This window comes from Serinus canaria, chromosome 2, assembly GCF_022539315.1.
Source record: "Serinus canaria isolate serCan28SL12 chromosome 2, serCan2020, whole genome shotgun sequence".
Lineage (NCBI taxonomy): Eukaryota > Metazoa > Chordata > Aves > Passeriformes > Fringillidae > Serinus > Serinus canaria.
The window spans coordinates 57646740-57669357 of NC_066315.1; the positions used below are offsets into that span (position 1 = coordinate 57646740).

Here is a 22618-nt window from a genome sequence, read left to right on the forward strand (position 1 = left end):
AATGAAAAGAAGGTAGCTTTAAATTATGGTGCAATAGGCTGATGTACAAAACAAAACAAAAAAAAAACCAAAACCCAAAACAACAACTGACTTCTACTTCTAAGCCAGTGAAAGTTTGTGTAGCACACATGTGGAATAGGCCACAAAGTGTGGCAAATACCAAGCAAGCTGCTATATATAGTAATGTGTATGACATCATGCAGCATTCTGTATCAGCTGGGAAATGAATCACTCACCACCTTATCTATAGGTTTTCATGTGGTGTCCTGTAAAATGGTGATTTTAATATCCTAATCAGCAAACATCACTACAGGTATAAAATTTACCCATCGTACATGCATAAAACAAGCCAGCGTTACAGCAGCGAATTTAAAACCATCTTCCTTCTCATATGCTATCACTGTTTTACTTTTAGAATTTATGCCTCTTGGCAGAAGAAGAGCTGCTTTGTTTTTTTTTTTTAAATAAAAAGCTTTTGAAGGATAAAGTGCAAATGGCAACATTATATTTGGCTCTTTAGGCCAAAAAGGCAATTGGCTCTTAATTTCAATTAAAATATAGATGTGGCAAAAGAGAGCACTTTCTGTTGAAACTTACCTACATTTCTACCTAAAAATGTACAGCTACAAAATTTGCCTGAGACTTACCAGAAAAGATTCTGCTCTACATATTGTTCTATATCCACTTAAAACTTATTTCCTGATGCAGGCATACTAAAGTACAAAAGTTAACTGTTATGCCTACTTCATGCATGAAGTAGGATTACAAAAATCCTTTTCTATCACTATCAAAAGAATGTCTCCAATAGGGATGTAAAACACAGCTTGCAACTACTAGGTACTTCACTTATATATAAAGACCACTTCATACCTACTTAAATACTTGAAAAATTTAAGAGAGGCTTTGGTAAAAATCTCCATTAAAGACTATTTACTTCAGAGAAACCTCATGGACAGATATTTGCTTTGAATGAGCTCAGGTGTCAAAGTACTAGTCCTTTCAAACACAAAAAGAAAGCAAGAAGCATCATACTTATTCAATACAAAGAAAAGACAACAATTATATTACAGCTGACAAATGGGGAAAGCACATACTCATTCTTGCCAAGAGTTTTCTTGCCAGCTTCTCAGAGCAAACATTACCCATTACCCAAGTCTTGCAGCACAGAGAACTATTGCTGCATTAAGCTGTTCTCAGGTGGAAGTGCTCCTGCAGAGACCTGACTGATCCAGGCTGTGGGAATTAGGCTAAAGAGCCAAGTGTGCAAGACAGTGAGGACAGTGCATGGGTGGCTCTGCTCAAAAGTCAGGGCACAACAAAGTGTGTTGCGAAGATTCTCCATGGGAACAAAACCTTCTTTTCTCAGAAAGATGGAGGACAGTTTTCTGGGCTTTAGAATACATGGCTTCCTCAGCAACAAGAAAACATGTCAAAGCAACATCAGGAACTACTAATGGAATTTCAGAAGACAATTATGCTTCCACTTGATCTTTTACCAAGAATATTTTAGAGGGCAGGGAGTAAGGTATATTTACAAAGCTTCTGTAGCTTAATTAATCTTCAATAACAATCCAGTATAGAACCACAAAAATTTGTTTAAAATTTAACACATAGTAACATCAAAACAAACAAATGTTTCCATGGAGATGGCTACCTAAATAAATGCTCACAATGGCTCCAAGGGCTGACGTCACCCAGGCCTGCCTGCAACCATAGTAACATGCCAGTGTAAACAGAAATATTTTTATTTTTCTATCTAATAATGTCATAGAATTAGCAGTTTTATGGGCAGTGCTTAAAACATATTCTTGCAGTGCTGAGTGGCAACACTTCTAAAATAAGAGCAGAGATATTTATATAGGGGCTAATACTATGACCATGTTAACTACATACAACAAGTGGAGTATGTGTACAGCATAGCTAATGTATCAAATTTCCCAGAGCAGTTGTTGACCCTCAGTAAACAAAGAAATTTAAGTTCCTAAGGCAACATGCCGGAATGCTGGTAAGAGCTCAGTAGCATCTATTATTCTTGGGTGTTCTGCTTTCCTTAATACAAAAATCCTGAAGTTCTTAGACTGTTGCGTCTCACCGTCTTGCTGGAATAAGAAGAATGCAGCCACATGTTGCTTTTCATACCAAACGCAGAACTCTTCAGTGCCCTTCTCCTCTGTCACCAATGACCTTGCTTTCTCCAAGGCAACAAGATTCACTAAATCCATACTTGCACTCTGCAAGCAAAATACAAGACACACAGCCTACAAACTTTTGGAACTCCAGAAGTGTATCAGAAAAGAAACATTTAATGAAGAAATTTTCCAAGAAAGCAGGCAAGTGTTTCAGTGACTGAAAAGACGCCCATGGAATTCCCACCATCATGAAAAACATCCATCTTCAAATACTATTGCATGCCTGCATTTTGTATGTCTCTAAATTGGGGGCCCAGATTGCATTATTGCTTTTCATTAAAAAAAATATAAAAGAAAGATGTCTATATAAGGTTCAGATAGTATGTGAAAAATTAATGCTTTGAATGATCTAATATTACTAAGATATTTATACTGAACTTCTACATTTTAGCAGACACCTGAGCTACAGGGAAATTGAAGATATTATCATAACAAAAGAAGTAGGAGTACTAGTTTTGGTCCTGTCACAAATACTTCAGCCACAGTAATTTATGAAAACTACCTTTCCCACAGAACATGACTGTGACTTATTCTTTGTCTTCAAGTATGGCAGTGAATTTATGGACCAGGTAAAAAAAAATCACTTCCTAGGAAGTATTTTCAGGGTTTTTTTTCTTTTTTTTAACAATCCCATAAGCCATTTTTTCTGAGAAGAGGTTGCTTCCTTTGCCATTTACAGAGAAAATGTTCTCCTAGGAACCAATTAGCACAAGGGACTTTTACATAACTTTAAACAAGTAACTTTAGGCTAGCTTTGAAATTAAAATATACCCTACAACTGGTGTTACTGCTTTATGTAGTCCAAGGAACATATGAAGAAAGGAGTACAACATCTCAAGTGTTGACCATGAAACTACAAAAAAGAAAGCTTACTGTATAATTACATTTACAGTTATGTACAATTCTGTTGGCTTTGGTGCATTTTTAGACAGATTTCATCCCATAAGATATGGCAGAACTTCTGTCATTCACTCTTCACAATACCTTTTGTTTTTCCAAGTACAGGATTCACGGAAAGTTAATGACATTATAAGAGATAGCTTTATTGTATGCTTTATAACCTAAAAAATAAGAAAAGTTTACTCTTCTATTCATTACAGAAACTGCTGACTATTCCAACTGCATTAATGTAATCCAAATATTTGGCATAAATGTAGGTGTTTTAACTCTGCTCTCTAGGGAAGCAAATAATAAATATTCACACATATGGCTACTCTCATAGGCAGGCTTCAGCTTTTCACTTAAAGTAATTCCACTGCAAAATTCTTTTTAATTTCTTCTCTTTTCTGAGCTAACAATTTTAACAAACATAAACTTGTATTACAATCCACCAAGCTGGAAGGACTTGTGGGACCATACAAATTACTGTTACACAAAAATATTAGGGGGGAGCAGGGGAGAGATCACCCAATTTACACATTTTCTTACCAAAGAATGCAATTCCAGCAATAATTCTTTCATGTCTACTACTGTGGATTCTTTGCATTAGACTATTCCTTCTCTTATCCTCAAATCCGTATAAATGCTGTGCTCACATGAAGGCTTTCAGCAGACCTTTTATGCAAGATAAACAGACAAACTACATTTCACTCTGACCTGACATTCTCATACATTCTATACTTATTTTCTTATTGGTAACAAAGGTTTAATGGAATTTCTTCAGCCTTTATAACAACACTAAAACTAACCTCAAATGAACTAATCTCTGAAAGACAGACACATAGATCCCAGCTTTCAAGAAGTATCACAGACTATTTAAAACTCTCAGAAGTTTTATCCACTCAGTTTGGCAGAGGTGGAGAAGGGGTGTTAAGTTTACAAAAATGTTCATTGCTTCAGAGGTAAAATCTCTCCTGGAGCAGAGCAAGTTGCCAATTGGTGAATAAAACATTATCTTCCAGTAGCTCTTAAGTAAACATATCTGTTATTAATTTTCCTTGTTACCTGACCCTATCAGCAATGTTTAGTTCCTACCTATTTTGCCAGTATCTACTAGAATAATAAATAAAGCCTGGGAAAGTTAGCGAGACAACAAATGTGGCCTTTATACATAGTAACTCATAAATCCAAAGAACATTTCTATTAGATTAATTATTTTCTAGTGTCTGAACAACATGTGCCATTGTCATAAACTCTAAGTACTGCTTGCTAGAAAACAACCCTGCTAGGTATAGTGGCTTCCCAGTAACAGAACCAGCAGAAAATATGTTTGGAAGTTCTAACACAATGCTAGATGGCAACTGTAGTTGGGTATGGCAAACATTTTTTTTTAATGTTTGTTGTGCTCCCTGGCTAGTTTACAGCTGCTAAAATCCACCATCCTACTGAACCATCACTTTGGCTGATCATAGGAATCCCAGGCTGAGGCTAATCTTGTGAGACACACTTCAGCTTAAGAGCCCAAAATCAAGAGTGATGCACAAAGCCTTCTGGTAACCATAAGGAGAATTCTTATCGAAGCATGGAAGCTGCACTTTGCACTTTTGGAGGGAGTTGGAGATTTTTCTATAGTGGTTAAAGTTTTACATTTAACATAGATGGGAAAAAACTTGGTTTGTCAAAAAGCCACAGAGCTCTGCTGGGAAAAAGCTGCTTGTGAAATAAAAATGAGTGTGAGTTTATTATGCGAGTATGCCTGCTTTGATGCATTACCAAAACTATCATTATCCTTGAGCTTAGGGTTAAATGTGAAGAAAAAGAGAAAGCAAGGAAAAACAGTTGTCTGAACATGCTCAAGAAATCCTGTATACCCAGCTTATGCTTAACCCTCCTAAGTTAAAGCATATTACTGACACTTGAGTTCCTGCAGCCATTAGGTCTTCCCTTTTTAAAACTTAAAATATTATATGTGAAATAAATGTGATCTAGACTAAAAAGAATTGCTGACACATGCACTCAAGAATAAAAATGTAAAAAAACCCACAAAACCCCAACAGTTAAGAAAATGTGGAAGTATACCTACTGAAAGCATACATTCAGAAAATACAGACCTTCCTAATAAGGACAGCAAATCTCAGCTCCCATATGCCACTTAAGCAATATAATTTAAAAATAAAATAACTTCAAAAGAGAAGAATATATAAAATATATGTTATAAATATATGTACAGGTTGAAGAATGAACAAAAAAATTAAACAATTAAAACAAAGATACTTTTGCATTTGATACAGTTATCTACTAAGCCATTAAACACTGGAGTGCTGGTTTTGGCAAGGGTAGAATTCATTTTCTTCACAGTGGCTGGTATGGGGCTGTATTTTGGATTTGTGCTGAGCATAGGGTTGATAATTTAGTGATATTTTTGCTATTGCTGAGCAGGACTTCTGTACATCCAGAAAGCCAAGGCCTTTTCTGCTTTCCCTACTGCCACACTGGCAAGGAATGTGGGAGTGCTTTGGAGGAGACCCAGCCAGGACAGGTGAAGTGATCCCAACTGACCAGAGGGATATTCCAGACCACACCACATCATGGTCAGTAAATAAAGTGGAGGGAGGAATGAGGAAGGGGGGACATCTGGAGTGATGGTGCTGGTATTCCCAACTTGTTACATGTGATGGAGCCCTGCTCTCCTGGGGATGGCAGCACATCTGGCTGCCCATGGGAAGCACTGAAATAATTTCTTGTTTTCTTTTGCTTTTCCTATTAAATTGTCTTTATCTCACCTATGAGTTTTCCAGCTTTTACTCTAAATTCTCTCCCCAGTGCTGCTGGTGGGGGAGTGAGCAAGCAGCTCCATGGGACTTGGCCACTGCCTGAGGTTAAACCAGGACAACTGGATAGAGGAAAAGATGGTATGCATCTTCCAAGAGAATGACAACACTTAACAGCAGTCACAGGAGGAAGGACTGAGAAACTGCTGAGCTAGCCCTCCCCCTCAAGAGCCAAAGACAGAAACCCCCAAGCTGAGCTGGGAGCGTTCAACAGCAGCAAGGGGATTTGCTAACATTTCCCAGGAGGCTCAGGTACCTGCCACCTTACAATTCACTCCTGCCCAACAGGATGGGACTCCTTCTGCCCCAGTCACCAAACCTGATACTTCTTTACATCTGCTAATGCTGCACATCTGTTTGTGCTATATCATGGGGTCATCCTGTCACAAAAAAAGCCCAGAAACTGATATGAGGAAGTAGCACTAAGATTATATTTATCTACAGGGAATAATAAAAGAAAATTTTAAGCTGATGAAAGTCAAAGAAAATTTGAAAATATCATAGATCAAGAAAGAAACAAAACCCTACAACCTAACATCCATTTCAAATAAGCCAGCTCTCTGACAGTATACCTAACTCCATTCAAGCAGGGACTGATACAAGGACAAGAGGGTGGGAGTATGCATATGTAGTGTTTTCAGTTATCTAGATAAGATCTCCTAGGAGAAAAGGAACAAAGAAGGAAATCAATCAAATAAATAAGGTCATTCTAGCTATATATGTTACACGGATAATTTTCAAGATTAAAGGTCTTTTCTTCTCTGCCTTTCTCCAGTTTGATGCAGTCTAAATGGTCAGTGCTTATAGCAAGATTTTCCAACTACTTTGTAAGCAATGCAGTTTGCATGTTCTCCAGCATTACACCACAACAGTTGAGTGCACAAGCCAAATAAGTGTTCCTCCAGGCTACAAGTACAATTAAGGGACCCCTTTAAAAAGTATATCCCTCAACACAATGATGTGTGAGACACTTTAAACAATTAGCGTGGTAATAAAAAGCAGAAAAGACAAGATTATCATATCAGATGTCAGGAGAATATGAAAGGTGAAAATAATCAAATTCTACACATAAAGCAAAACAAAAAAAACTATTTGGGACTTCATACAGAACAAGTCATAACAGATTAATTCCTTGTTAACATATTTCCTTTAATATCTTCTTTTAGGTTTGACAAGTTTCGACTAAGCTTGCCTAGGTTTTCAACTGGGGAGAAAGTTTCACTAAAGCTCCAGTCACAAAAATAAGATCAGATGACCAAGACAATCCTAATTCATCATAGCCAAAGGTCACCATCAGTCTGGCATGGCCCTACACTTCAGACCTGAGCTAGTTTTGTGCTGGACATCATGACTGCTGTTAGAATACTAACTTTTAGTACATATCCCACCTTAGCCTCTGTCCTCTTGCCAAGCTTTGGCAAGATCATCCTGACTTCATTCAGATATCTTTCAGGAAATATTGACAACACTTACTGCAGACCAGTTTATTGGAATAGCCTGCATTTATTCTGATCACATCATAGTCTTTGAATAGTATAATGCCTGTGAAACTGAAGTCAATTTAAGATAGGAGGTCAGAAGCTGAAAGCTGCATCTTCAGACCAAGCAAGAAAATTTTGTACAGGAACAAGAAAGAGATTGATTTTGTCAGTGTCTCACAACATCAGAAGGTAAATTTAGATGGTATCTACAAAACATGGCGGGGGGGGGGGGGGGGTGGGGAGAGGGAACATAATGAAATTATGGCTGAAATGAACTTACTTGATTTTACTGAAGACGATGTCAACATCTGTGGTTGTCACATTCTTCCCATCTATGATATTGCAGTCCTTACATAGCTTTGACCAGTTCTTCCCATGCATTTCTTTTCCTGTGGCTCTTGTATCACCATGGACTGCAAATTTTCTAAAGGCCTCTTCCAGAGCACTTATTTCTCCTGCCGTAGCGCCCTCATGGGAGTTTGACTCTGAGGATAACCGTTTCGCTGGTTTCGCCGATTTTTCAGCCATGGTGCTACAAGGAAAAGGAGGGTAAACTTATTGCATTAATTTGCACTAGATTACTTTCTGACAATCTACATGCTAGAGTTCATGTCACAACATATGAAATCCATATGAAGAATAAATGGTCTATAAAATCAGAAAGAACTCACTACTCTCCACCATCAACAACAGTCTAAACAGAGAACTATATAACTGGGAAAACTGCCCATATGGGAAAAAAATTCTAGTACATTAAAAAAAAACAAAAGTGCAGCAAGAAACTAGTGACACAAAACTAGTTTCACCATCATTACATCAGCCATCAAAAGAACATTTAATATTTGCTCCTTTTTTTTTTCTTAAACGGCAATCATCACAGTCACTCTGTTGATCTGAATAGAATATGCCCTTTACACTGTAGACATTACTATGTACTTGTATTTCTGAAGGAAAAATAAGGATCCTTTATTTTCTTGACTTCCACTTTTAATATTTTTTTTACTGAAAAATTAAGTATTCTTGAAACACAGCAAAAATATTAATGTTAGAATCCTTATCCTACATTATAAGGGCTTACCTTACATTACATTGTTAGCCCTTACCTTACATTGTAAGGGCTAACAAGTATAAGACAAGTCTCTCTTGTTATCCAGACCATTTATTTCTCAAGTTTATGCCCAAAGAACTGTAGCTGTGGAATTCATTTGGAATGAACACATCCATGATGGAGGCATCCATGATGAAGGGATGTCATTACTGCAGACAACAACTTTGAGACTACTCCAAGTACATATAGTATAGGTTTGCCTTTTAAATGAAACCTTAAACTGTGCAATAGAATACTATTTTCAGGTGTCTTCACAAAAAACCCCACACCCTGAGGGGCCAGAAGCATGCCATAGAAACCTTTGTCTTCTGCCCATGCACTCTTGGCATGGCAGAAGTAAGGAGGCACTAAAGAGCCTAGGGAGTAAGAAGCCTAGCACAGGGCACACTGCCTGCCTGCCCTAACAAGCTGCACACTGACTGTCACCACCATCACATGGGTGGCAGTGGCGCTGCTACCAATTTTTAACCCATAAAGAGATGGTTCAAGTATCAGAAATCTGGCAAATGCTAGATAAGGGCTGGAAAGCCCATCATACTTACCCAGCCTTTCTTCTAAAGCCCGCAGCTTAGGTGGGATATGATTAACATATGCAGAGATGGGTAGGTACTTCTAGTTTAGGTTTTATTTCCTCATCAGATAGGAAGCTCTTTTGGCTTATATACTGTAATCAGTACAAATGCCTCAGCAAGGGAAAGGATTCTAAAATTCTATTTCTTCCTATGTTGTTTAAACTCTGACACTCAAACAACCACGACATACCCTTCCCTGCACACTGTAACAGAACTAAGCATAGCTACTTGCTACGTAGCACTTATTGTCAAGGTTTTTGATTAGAAAGAATGTTTTAATTAAAAACATACTAAAAGTACCTCTGTCCTTCACACTTGAGCAAACATAGCATGGCCAAAGCACTACTGCCTTTTTTGAAAACATGTAAATGCTTAAATCCCTTGCTATATCTTAAGCCGGGAGATCCTTCTGCTTTGTTTACACAGACGGAACAAGTTTTGGCCAACAAACCAAAATGCTAAATTAAAATTATTATGACAGAAATTTACTAACTGTAGCCTAAGAATTGTATGTGCACCTATGAAATAAAAAGTGAAGCACAGAGGGGAAAAAAGAATTTGAAAATGTCAAGTTCATTAAAAAGTTTAAAAAGTAACCAATTCCCATTTCTATTTCCTTTGCATTCTGCCTACTGTCCAAAGAGGAATTTTACCTCAAAAACCTTACCTGAAAGCATCCCAACACTGAAACTCTAAAACAAAAGGCATGCACAGCAAATTGAAAGCTACTACAAACACTAAGACACACATATTTTTACCAAAATGTGTCTAGATCGAATCTGTTTCATCAGGCTACATTATTTTGCCACCAAAACAGTAGTGAAAGAACATAAGGAAAAAACTTTAAAAATAATATTGACATAACATATACAACAGACTATTTCATTAAAAATCAGATCATGAAGATCTGTGATGTACCTCTATATTCAAGGAAGTTGACTTCCAAAAGCAGAAGTCTCTTCTAAGCTTGTAGCATTTCAAATCAACTGGAGCTGAAACACAGAGCCAGAAATTTTCCAAGCCAATACTAACTGGCTAGAGAAAGAGAGTACAGATCAGCAAAACACAAAGCCTGTGTAGGATATTAAAAACCAAAGTTACCTTCGTATGCAAGAAACAGGACAGGAAAAGGTGGAAATTTGCAATGGCAAAGTATGTATGGTTTGCATCAGTTTGTAATTTTATCTTGTGGCAAATAAACTTTCAAAGACATTTTCAGGCATAGCTCCTGCTTGTTCTTAGCAATTCTCTTAAGAAGCTATAGTCAGGCTGAGTATCTTTAAAAGATACAACCATGGCACAATTTACAAGCTATAAACAAGAAAACATCTGCATCACTCTGTCTCATCTGAAATTGGAAAATATAACCATGTGCCTTCATTTTTAAGTATCTCCTGAACAAAATCTTTCCTTAGCCAGTGTCAGTGCCTTGCTGGCCAATTTTGCTAAATGTTTTGTTGCGTATAACCATAAATCAGCTTTGCACAGCACAGCAGAAACATGTTTTACTATCTTATACAGTCTTTAATACGATAGTTGTATCAACTGAAAGAATTTTTTACTTACTTTCAGTAGCTAATAAATTTAAACTTTATAAACTTGCTATAGGAAAAATGCTCAGGAACATATTTGGCCTTCAGAAAGATAGTTCCATACTAACTTCTATCACTCATTCATAAATGAGCTTTGTATTGGGGTTTTTTGAGTAGTTCTGGATCAGGCAGAACAAACACACTACAGAAAAGGCTTTAGTTTTAATGGTGAAATCTGGTATGCAAAACACAGTCATTTCAAATAAATCCTCGCCATCTAAAGCAGAAAGTCAAGGAGAGATTAAAACCAGGGCTCTGCAGTGGTTGCCAAATATTATTATGGGCACTCCTTGTTGAATCATAATTACAGTTTACTTGTTAAAATCCTATATAATAGCATGAAATATATTTTTAAAAAGCTACCTAGATTTATGAAAAAATTATCTAGTCTCAATTCAAACTTTTCTTTCTTAACACTACAAACAACACAGTGTGAAGAGAACTATATTTGCTAAAATACTATAATTGGAAGGTTAAGAACTGCACAACACAGGATATGGAATTAGACTTTGAATGGGTCCAGCTCCTTTAACTTTTTTGCAATTAGAGACAAGGAAGGGGATCCTGTCGTGTTGAAGAAACAATCTCTCAAACAGAAATAAAGAATAACCTACTTGACAAAAATTCAAGATCAAATGCTGCTCTGAGTCTTCCTTACCCTTTTTGCCTGGACAAAGGAATTAAAAGGTGCTTGGTAGATTCTGCTAGAAGTAAAGATTATGAGTACTTTGGGGCAGGGTCACAGTAAGAAGATAAGTGAAAGACAAAATGTAGTGATTACTCTAGAAATATACCAAATATAAAATACAATAAAACAAAATTAAGCTACTGTTCAAAAGCATGAGCTGTGTAGATGTTGACTACAACAATGACAGCTAACCAAAGAAATGCCTTTCATCACCATCCAAAAAGTCTAATACATGTACAGTTAGACAGTACCAATTTCCAGAGTCAGCAGAAAGGTGGGACTAGCCACCAAAACAATCCTCTCCAAATAGTGCATGCTCCAGCCAAACAGGCCCACATCACCAAAAGCAGCCAGATAAGACAGAGGTACAAGCAGATGCTCGAGTTTATGAGGTTTGCAAAAGAATAACTATCCTCCAAAACACCAGAGTTTCAGAAGCCCACAGAATACTTAGCTAGTTAGGTGTCTGTGTCCTTTAGTAGCATGAAAAAACAGTTCTTGTCCCTTTCCTCACTCTGCAACAGGTAAATAACACAGCACATTATACAGAATAAGCCAGGGATCAAACTAACTCATGTTAATTGATGCCAGCCACTCACTACATTACTATCTCATGCTAAACAGACTGAAAGTGCAGATCTGTGTTCTCAGCCCATGTCTAAGCAATTAGAAAAAGTTTTCTATTATCATCAAGCTTCCTTTTAGCCAGAGACTAGAATATATACTCATCTGCAGACAGACAGGCGGGACGCCTCCACTAGATAAAGTCACTTATTAACCTGGATTAAAAGAAGTAAATGTTTCTGGGAATTTCAGTTGTCAATTTCTAGAGCTGTGTGAATACCCAAAGCCTCAGTGCTAACCAGCTGCCAACTCTGTGGAAGGACTTATATTAAATTACACTCTTTCACTTACCCACACCCTCTCCAGGTGTCAAGAAACTTCAGGAATTCTGGTATAGCACTGATTTAAATTTGTGGGAATTGCTCTTACAAGTAATCCATCTCTCAGCAGCAAGGAAGACTTACTAAGTCCCAGAGTATTTTTTCCAACAATTTCAGAAGCTTATGCAACTCTGAGTATGTGTGTGTCCTAACAGGTCAGAATTTACCACAGCACCTTCACTGCCCCATAACTGACAACTAATTCATGGTTTATTTGCTCAGCAGAAAGCTTAGTATTTATAATGAAATTATCATCACTGCCATGCCATGGATAAGGAAACCAAAGGAGAGGGACAAAGAAACATGTCTGTTCTGTTTTGCAGTATTCAGAACATCATGAGGGCCCTCTGCAAATCTATTAAACCCCTTTAGGATCTCCATATCAAAAGAAATGTTTTCCAAAATATAAATAAATAAATAAATAAATAAACACACATGAATGTCACAGAATCACTAGGTTGGAAGAGACCTTTAAGATCATCAAGTCCAACCCATGCCCTAACATCTCAACTAAACCATGGCACTGAGTGCCACATCCAGTCTCTTTATAAACACATCCAGGGATGGTGACTCCACCACCTCCACGGGCGGGCAGACCATTCCAGAACTTTATCACTCTTTCTGTGAAAAACTTTTTCCTAATATCCAACCTGTATTTCCCTTGGCACAGTTTAAGACTGATACTGATACACATATCAGCAAGACACAATAATCTGAATGCCTATTTTTTTGTGCTTTTTCATGTACGTTTTCAAGTGCTTTGTCTAGCTCACTTCTAATAGCTTTCATTTGCAGGAAGTTTTAAACAGTGTTAAAAAACAGTTTTAATGGAAGTCATCTCACAACATCAACTGCCATGGAAACAAATATGAGTGTAACTGTCTGAGACAGAACAACAGACTAGAACATTGCAGCATTATTACAGCCTCAGATACATTCATGTTAATGAAAAAGGCAGTGTATTCTAAAACTGTTTGTGCTTTAGAATACTTATCAACCAAGAATTTGCTAAAATGAGGTCAAAAGTCTAGTGCAAATTAAGGGAAGCTTCCAAATGACACTTTCAAACAGCAGAATCATTCAAGAATCAAGCAGACCTCTGACTGCTAATACTGATGAATTTTCAGAATCCAACAGCACAATGGCACAGCTGCAATGCAATAATGGTACTGCGAGCATCTCCTCTTTCCTGGAACACTCACCTTTGCCCAGGTCAGCCTTATTTCTCAGGTGTAATACCCACAACACGACAACACAAAGTTATGTTTACACTGAGCATCAAGGCCATCATCTAGCTAGTAACCAAAGTCTGCAGTGTAAATTCCTCAGGCTCCTACAACCTAAAATGCACTATCTGTTCAGGGTCTCAATCTTAGCCCTGATACCTCCCTAAAATCTCAATCCTTTCTACCATACGCCCCAGACAACTAGTTTTATATGTTCAGTGTTACCTGTTTTTACCTTCCACTCTCCTGCTCTTTTTTCCTGCCCACCAAATTTTGGTAAGCATGCAGGTGCTTATGGCACAATTTTTATCAGAATCTGTTACTGTTCTGTTGGTAAAACGCATCCAATGCACCATAAGTAGTTGTCATCCAAAATTTCTTAAGATCTTCCAGCCAATCGAAGTAAAAAAGAAAGCAACTTTTCAATGAGCACAAGAGGTGTTATTTTTATGAGTTAATTGAATGCATAATGAATTATGCATTCAATAATGCATAACTGTGCAAGGCATTTGAATTTGATTGCATCTGGTTTATTTTAGTACTTGATCCATCTTCCCCTTGTTATAAAAACTCAACAAAATTGCAATGAAAGGGAATTCTCATTTATTTTCTCTCTGTAATTATTTATGCCAAATAAAAACAGTGGAGACAAAGTACAGCAGATGGAATCTTTTTCCCACATTTTTGCATAAACATTTAAGCTTAGGGAAGGACAAACAGATGGAGAAATGCAACATCCTCCTAATAAAAACCAATGCTTTAGACCGCTCTTAAAGCTTCCCTTAAGCTTCCTTCACAGCTACCTGCAGGAACCAGAGATAAAGCATTTCTCTTCAGATATCTTCTCTGGTTATATTTCCTCACATGTGATGCTGAAGTGAATGACAGCCATCCATTTTCCCTAGCACACAACACAGAAGGCAAATGAGCAGAGGCCACTGCAAAACCAAACAAAGCTAACAGTTCTATCTACAGTTAAACCCATATTTACCTAAAGAAAATTAAATAGTTTTGCAGGCTTTATGAAGAACTGCATGGCTGAACGTCGAGTTCTCTTAACAATATATATGAATTTAGCACTATGGACAAGGGCAAGGCTGGCCAGATCACGCAGATCCATTTAGACCTTCAGCAGGACACACACAGAGTAATAGAAAAGGTACCTACTTAACCTGTCCAGTGTTTCTCCTTGCCAAAACAGTATTTCAGACTGGGAACATATGCCATCACATATGTCATTAAAGGATCTAACTTAGAAAACACATTATCCAGCACAGAGATTATTTTGACAGCTGACAAATTATTGTTACTGTTGTATTTCTAAAACCTATTGCATTCAGCTACTTACTTATACAATGTTGCTTGAGATACAAAACTAAGTTTAGTTCTTAGTAATATACACTCCTCCATTTCAAAGAACCACTTCATAAATATCACCTCTTTATATAAACAAAGCATTTGTACACAGACACACAAACCTTTATCAGTAACAGATCCATTGCAACTTATTTATTTCAAAAAACATGACAACACTTAAAAGTACACAAAAATTCTCTATCTAGCTAACTCCTAACTAGGTCCACAATATTCTGTAATACCACCATGTTACTTACACAAGGTTTCAATTATGAAGGTAAAAGCATAAATAAGGCATCCACAACATAGACAAGTACTGGTAAACCCGTATTATGGGTTTTTTTCATTATGCATTCAGACTCCATTTGGGAGTTTCACTTTCTAAGTACTCATTCTAAACTCTGCCAGGCTACTGTCATTGGTAGATGAATAATCTGAACACAAACATTCTGCAGTTTCACACACAGGCAAGGATACAAGCCAGTGTCTAGAACCGCCTTCACAGGAGAAAGTGAATACGACACCAATCAAAGAACAACAAAAGAGGAGACTCAAATGTTTAGATGAGGTATTTTTTCATGGTGTATCAAAAAAAGACTTCAAATCACAGATCCAAAAAGAGTGGAAGACAACAGCTGCTCTCCACAGTAGTCATACAATTAATTTACAGCTCTAAATAACATGCTGGGCCTATCGTCACTTTAGGATTAGTTGAGTACAGGTTCCACTACAATTGTAGAGCTTGCTTAGCTTCACTTCTTCATACACTGCACATTGTATCCTCCCACCACCCCCACCCAGACCAGACTTTACTTGGAACTTCCACAGAACCCATACGAAATATTTCTGGAAAAGCCATGAGTAACTAAGATCCATTCCATGAAAGCGGATCAAAGATTGTACAGAAAGGTCACTCCAAACTCCATTAAGATAGGGGACTTTGAGTACCACTCATAGTAAAAGTATCTTTTATTGACAGGGACAAAATTAAATCTAAGAAAAACTGAGCTAACAGAGACTCAAAAGCGCTGCAAGATTTCTTAGTCACAAAGCACCACCTTTGATCAAAGAAAGGAAGATGATACAAGAGATGCAAAATCATGAGACAAGATGTTTTACCATAAGACACTTTACAAATTACATTGGTGGAATTCTTGAGAGATCCAAATACCTCTGCAGAGAAACTGAATCACCTACTAAATGGCTCTTTACTACCAAAGATATAAAAAAACTCAACAGTTGAAAATTCAGGCTATGTCAGTGCAAATTAGAAACATGACTTCCTTATGAAGAGACAATCAACCATATCAAGTACTAAAGGTAATGCCCAAGAATAGCTGCAAATACTTCACATCCTCATGTCTGCTCATTAGACTGCCTTTAATACAGAAGATCTATTTAGTCAAGTACCTCTCAAAGACAGACTTTTACCAAATCTTGGTAATTGCTCTCAGATAACTAACTCAATATAACCAATACATGAATCAGATTAGACCATCTAAAGATCTCTTATGTTCTTAAAATCTGCTACTTCACTTTTGTCTGAATCCACAAAAATAAACTAACCATTAAGGAGAGAATTTTTGCAACCACCCACAGCCTAGTCCAAAATAAGAAGGGAAATACTTGCTTTGCTAAATCAGTAAGTTCTTTCACATCTATAAGCGCTTCTAAAATTAAATGTTTGGGTACTATTCCTTCCAATACTCAAATCAGAAGAGACAGGCCAAGGCAGGTTTTTAAATTAAACAGTGCCATTAACAATGGAAAAAGAATTTTGTGAGCAAGACATCTTAGCATTTTCACTGCTACTGCAAGAATTTTCTTAGCATTGATCCATTTAAGAATTTGAACTAGGGCTGCAACCCTCAGAGACTCAAGCAAAAACTGTTACCTCATTGATTTGTTTTTATTTCAAGTTTCTTTGTGCTCATTTTGTCAAATGCTCCCAATATATGAACACTGACACAGAAGCGTATTCCTGAGATTAGCCCAAACTAAGCAAAAAGTAACTTAATATGATCATTTTAAACAGTAACACTGCAGATTCATTTTTATCATTTCATCAGCCACATAATGCATTGACCTTTGATCTGTAAACTCTTGGTTGCCACCTCTTGGGTTTCCATCCAGGACAAGGTAAACTCATACCACAAATGCAGGACACTACAAGGCGGGAGAAGGTTGAGGAGGAAAAGAAAGAGGGAACCTTAAGACAGCTAGCAAGAGTAAGAGCCTAAGCTTCTCCACAGCTGCCTCAGAGCCCTGACAGAGTTAAGAATCCCTCTTAGCAGCAGCAAAGTGAACTGCCCACCCACTACATATAACAACTAATAATAAAGAAAAACTTCCCAACTGTTTTGATGGACATACCACTGTGAGCCAAGAAAACTGAGTAGCACAGAACCAGTCTGTTCTGCTCTGTCAGCACTTGAGATAAACACCCACTCAGGAAAAGTGTCCTGAAACCTGAGCAGGATACACATACTTGCCCTGTAACACATGTACAGTCCCTGGGTACTTAAAGACCATATTTTTATAGGGGTATTTTACCAGTAACATCCTTTCACTGTACAGTTCTTTTCATCACTATTCCAAAGTATCCCAAAAAACAGCCTACAATGAAATGGGAAATTCTATGCATGGGCAATTTGGGGTAGGCAAAGTGATGCATTTACTCAGAAATGTCTTTTAGCTGAAGGTGTAGTTATAATTAAGTATTTTGCGGGGGGGTGTTAGGCACATGAGGGGGATGAGATGAAGAAAGAGCTAGAATAGCTTACAAAAAACATTGAGGAAAAGGAAAAGCAATGTGAAATACAGGAAAACCATTTTTTTCCTGTACAACTGGAATTTGAAATGAAAACTCCATTTCAAAATTTTAAAATATTTCCTTAGATTTAAAAAAAACTGTAAAAAATTAGATAATCTGAAGAGAAGATTTTTCGTATTGGGTTGATGTAGATTGTTTACCTTAGTTTTCAGCATTTAGTCAAGTTAGATGCATTTCAAAATCCCCCAAACCCAAGCCATTCTCATGTCCCAAGGATAACCCTCAGAGAACAGTGGCAGTATTACATTAAGTTCTACAATTCCCACTGCTCTTACATGAGAATGAGAAAGTACACAGTGGATAATGCACACACATGCCAATGTATCCTTCTTAACATCAGCTTGATTTCTCTTTTGCACCACTCACAGCTCTTTGTTCTTTATTTTAGATCACATTTAGAGGGCTATGCTCAAGTTTTTGTTCCATTATAGTGGACATAACACATTAGTAAAGGTCCCTGACCACAGCTTCCAGACACTATGGCAATGCAAACAGTAAGCAAAATATTTCCTTTCAACTAACTGGCAGAGACTTCTAGAAGTACTTATGCCCACAGAAGTCATGCCAGTACAGCAGAGAAACAGGAGGTGTGGAAATTATATACCTGCATTTAATTTCACTTAGGTGCAGCATAAAAATGGGTTTCAGGGGGGAGACAAAAACAAACTTTGCTGCTTGCTGAAGAGAATCCATTCCATTAATTCCATTCATCCATTCCATTTATCCATTCAATGATGAATGATTGTCCTTTTTTATTTGTACATGCATACTGATGCATGTACAAATAAAAAAGGACAATCATTCATCATTGAATGACTGACTATGCCACAGAAGGACTGTTCTTGTTGTAATATATCAAATATATACAATAATATGTAAACCTAGAGAGATAGATGCTTTTTAGAATGGTCACATCCTCACACTGGAGACTTATGTAATTAAAGTGTGCAAAGCAAGAAAACATCTGATATTATTTTATTTTGTATTTGAGCTTATCACCTGAAAGCAAGTTATCAAGGTTAAACATTGCATGGCTTATTCTCTGAAGCGCTATAAGATATACTGAGTACAATTAATTGCTTTTACCAACAATGAGAATACTTACCTTAACATAAATTGACACAACAGACTGCCTCACTCCTTGAAAGACCCTTATTTTATTTTTTCAAATTAAGCTCAAGATACAAGAAGCAAAAACAGCTTCTACCAAAAATACCAATACCACTACCAAATACCAAATTAATATAAAAATGCCAAATACCAAAACCACTACAATCACAGCTGTCTCAAGAAAGTAACTGGAATGAATATACCTACTATAAAAATTAAATAAAAAGACCTGTTTTTTCAACACAGTCAAGCCACAGAGTAAATATGACACAGAAAGAACTACTTGCTGGATGTATATTTCCATTTATAAATATCTTTTCTTAGATTTACAAGGGTCAAGTGCAAGCATTGCAGGAGATTCCTATGTGAACTTTATCTGCAATTTGATCCTTGCATGGCTTGCTATCTAAGCATTACACTGTACTATAATTTAATACTGGACATACACTTCAACAGTTACAAATGATGCACTATTTTAAAGCATATAACTGTGACCCAGAAATGCACAAAGGCATTCAAAATACCATTTTATTTTGGACTGGGGAGATGAAAGGTCGAGTTGGGATAGGGCCTCTAAAAACAAAGAAGTGGCTCATCACTAAAGGATTAAAAAAATGGCCATTGCCATTTAAAAAATAAGTTGCATAGGTTCGATAAACAGTGATGCTACTTTAAGCCAAAGACTGTGAAAGTGTATAGGTATCTCTTCGGTTTTCCCCAAAGTTTTCACAGCACTAGAGGGGAAAAAAACCCATACCCTAATGTTTTACTATCATGCTAACCCCTTCCAACCCACATAAAGCATGCAATCTAATGATGCTAGCAGAGAAAACAGTGGGACGGCTCAGTAAAAGACAGAATCACATCATGTGTTTCATTTCAGGCTGGGGCTTTGGTTTGCTCCTCCTCTTTCTTTTCTTCAATAAACATGAGGAGTTATGCAACCCTCTGTAAAACCAAAAAAAAAAAATTGTCCCCTCCCAAATCTGCCCTGTGTAGAGCCTCCAAAACATGAACAGGGAAACTGGTTGTCAGTAGCATCTCCTACATGATTCGAAGCTGTCAGTGTTTAAGATGCTGTTCACACGTGTGTTCGGCACCTTGTAGCATACACCCAACTTCCCCTTGGAATAATTTCACCAATGTACAAGAGTTTTTACCCAGGACTGGAGAAACATTTTACACCGATGGTGATCTGGCAGAGGAGGGGTTGTATTGATTTTCAAACGAGCTAGCCGGGTTTACAGATTAAAACACAGGATTTTGTCTCATCCTTGTCTTCCCCCCCTGATATACATGGCTGTATACCTACGGGTATTACCCCGCAGGCGCTAAATGGTCTCCCACACCTGATGCTGGTTTTGTGGAGCAGGCTATTCAGCAGCGGCTCTTGAAGACGAAGCCCCTCCAGCTACCGCTTGGGGATTTCAAAAAAAAAAAAAAAAAGAAAAAGAAAAAAGGAAAAGAAAAGGCAAATAGGCAAATAGCCTCTCCGCATCGGTCTCCATAAAAGGGGGCCGCTGCCTCTACACGAGCGCATGAAGCAACAGCAGCGTCGGCCGAAGCTTTGTTGTTGACTGCGGCGCATTTGATGAGCGCGCAAGGTGGCTCCTTCCCGGCTCCTCCGGGAGCCGCCCGCGGGCGCAGAGCGGGGCTCGCCAGCTGCCCGCGGCCAGAATCGCCCAGTCCAGCATCGCCCAGCCACGGACCTGCTGCAGCCGTGCCGCCGGGAGCCGGGAAGCCGCCCGGGTCCCAGCTGGCTGCGGCAGCGCGTACCTCCTCGATGGCCATCGGGGGATGCGGCTGCAGAGCCCATCCCCATGGCAGGGAAAGGCGCGCAGCTCCTCGCTAAGCCCCGCTCCCCGCCGGTCCCCGGTTCCCGGAGGAGAGCGCAGAACATCTCGGGGACAGCATGGAGGTGAATCCCAAGGAGGGACGCGGCGCCGCCGCCCGCAGCCCCCCGCGGGCGTTACATAACGACGGCGGCGGCCGCGCCGGGCTGGGCTTGGGCGCCCCTCCAGTAGGTGTCTCCGGGAGGGGGCACCGGAGTCGCCAGACCCCCGGCAGCGCCTCCACAGCCCCCTCCCCTCGCGCTATCGGTAGCCGAGCTGCGGTCGATTAGCGGCGCGATGGGAAGGAGGGAGCGGGCACGGCACACGACACGCACCCCACCCGCCCGCCCACCCCCGGCGGAGCGGTGCTCGGCCGGCCCGGGAGCGGTGCCCGCACACTCACCGCCGGCTGCGGAGGGCGGCAGGTCTGGCGGGGCTGGCCGGGCTCCGTGCGGCGCGCTCGCTCGGCAGCAGCCGCGGGTGTCCGCAGCCGGCGCGGCCGTTGCAGCGGCACCGCCCCCCCCGCGCGGGCATTGGCGGGCGCGCGGCGCCGCCCGCCCGCCGCGAGCGCCCATAGGCGGCGCGCGCCGTCCGCCCGGGGCCGCGCCCGGCCCGCGGGGCGGCTGAGGGGCTGCGCGGCCGGCGCTGCCTTACATGGCCCGGCGGTGCGGCCGCGCTCCCGCCCGCCCCGTTCCCCCCGTTATTCCTGCTATCCCCGCTATCCCCGTGTGTCCCGTCGCCCGAAACGCGCCGGCAGGTACGCTGCGCCGGGCGGAGCCTCGCCATGTTCGCGCATCCTGTGCCTCCGGCCGTCGATGCACCCAGAGGTACCAACCTCCTCTGTGTTCTGCCGCGGCCTGGCAGGTTCTGGTCTCGGTGGCCGCTCGGCTGTGCTTGGAGTTGGGATCGTCGATGTAAATGAACACCGTGTGAAAGACTGGGCTGTGTGGTGCAGCAGGCGTTCAGTAAAAGCCTCACCTTCCCTTAGCTTGCCTCTCGCTGGGAGCAGCCTGAGGCCGGCACAGCGGAGAGGCGCAGCCACAAACCTACTGTGGAGCAACCCCATCCAAAAGCCTGGAGCACAGACACAGTCCAGGAGTCAGCAGGAATCTAGTCAGCCGTTACGCACCCTCATCTGTGAATTTATAACCAGAGTCCAGTGACCCTGCAGAGAATCCTTGGTGGATTTTAACTTGGTTTCTGCTGTGCTGGAATGAAGTTAAAACAACCAACTCACAGTCGTGAGGGAGGAAAGCAAAATGCTAATGTGATTCTCAATTTTTCAAATGCAGGAGATATATATGGCTAATTTTTTGATTGGCTATATACCTATACTTGCCTCAGGATGCAGAATAGTTTACAAACTCTTGTAAAATTAGCTTATAAACTCTGATTTCAGTAACTCAAGGCAATTATTGAAATGACCCAGAATGTCATAAAGGGACATGTTAAGGTTGAGTTTGGCTGTAGTGTGAGTGAAGGTTTTGTGGTAGTGTAGGGAAAATGAAATTGTCATCTCTCATAAGAGCAAAATCCATGTCTGCAAATCAATCTGCAAACACCTCCAAGTCCTTCTCCCCAGGGCTGCTTAAAATCCCTTCATCTCCCAGCCTGTATTGGTACTCAGTAGGAAAATGAAACATGTTCTATATTCTTTAACATACAAACTCATTTCTGAAATACATATGTGCATACACATGTGGACAGCTACACACATCAATACAGCCAGAAACACTCAGCACTCACAGCACCAACAGCTTCATCTTGTTGCCCTTTGGCTAATCAGGATGAAAGTGTATTATTAGGAAATAGATGCTATGTGGATCCCTCCAGTAGCTGACCTTAGATACTCAGTCTACCCCTGGATCCACAATGTGGCCCATTGCTGTACCTTGGACAAACAAGCTCCTAAGACTTGCAGTCCCACTGTATTTGCTCTTCACTCGTCACCCACAGACACACACCATGATCTGCTGG

General features: G+C 39.7%; 1 protein-coding gene across 2 annotated transcripts in view; it reads right to left on the reverse strand.

The window, feature by feature from the left end:
• The window catches only part of TPPP (tubulin polymerization promoting protein), a 72545-nt gene extending 51052 nt beyond the window's left edge, over positions 1-21493 (reverse strand). The window contains exons 1-2 of one of the 2 annotated variants that reach the window (XM_009093875.4): positions 21477-21493; positions 7661-7912 (exon numbers count right to left, since the gene is read on the reverse strand). In XM_009093875.4, the coding sequence (XP_009092123.2) occupies positions 7661-7908 (248 nt within the window). In that variant the 5' untranslated portion in view covers positions 7909-7912; positions 21477-21493. Of the gene's footprint in view, positions 1-7660; positions 7913-21044; positions 21134-21476 lie in introns of those variants that run through there. The other variant, XM_030228680.2, reaches the window with a different exon arrangement.
• Between the last annotated feature and the right edge of the window lie 1125 nt (positions 21494-22618).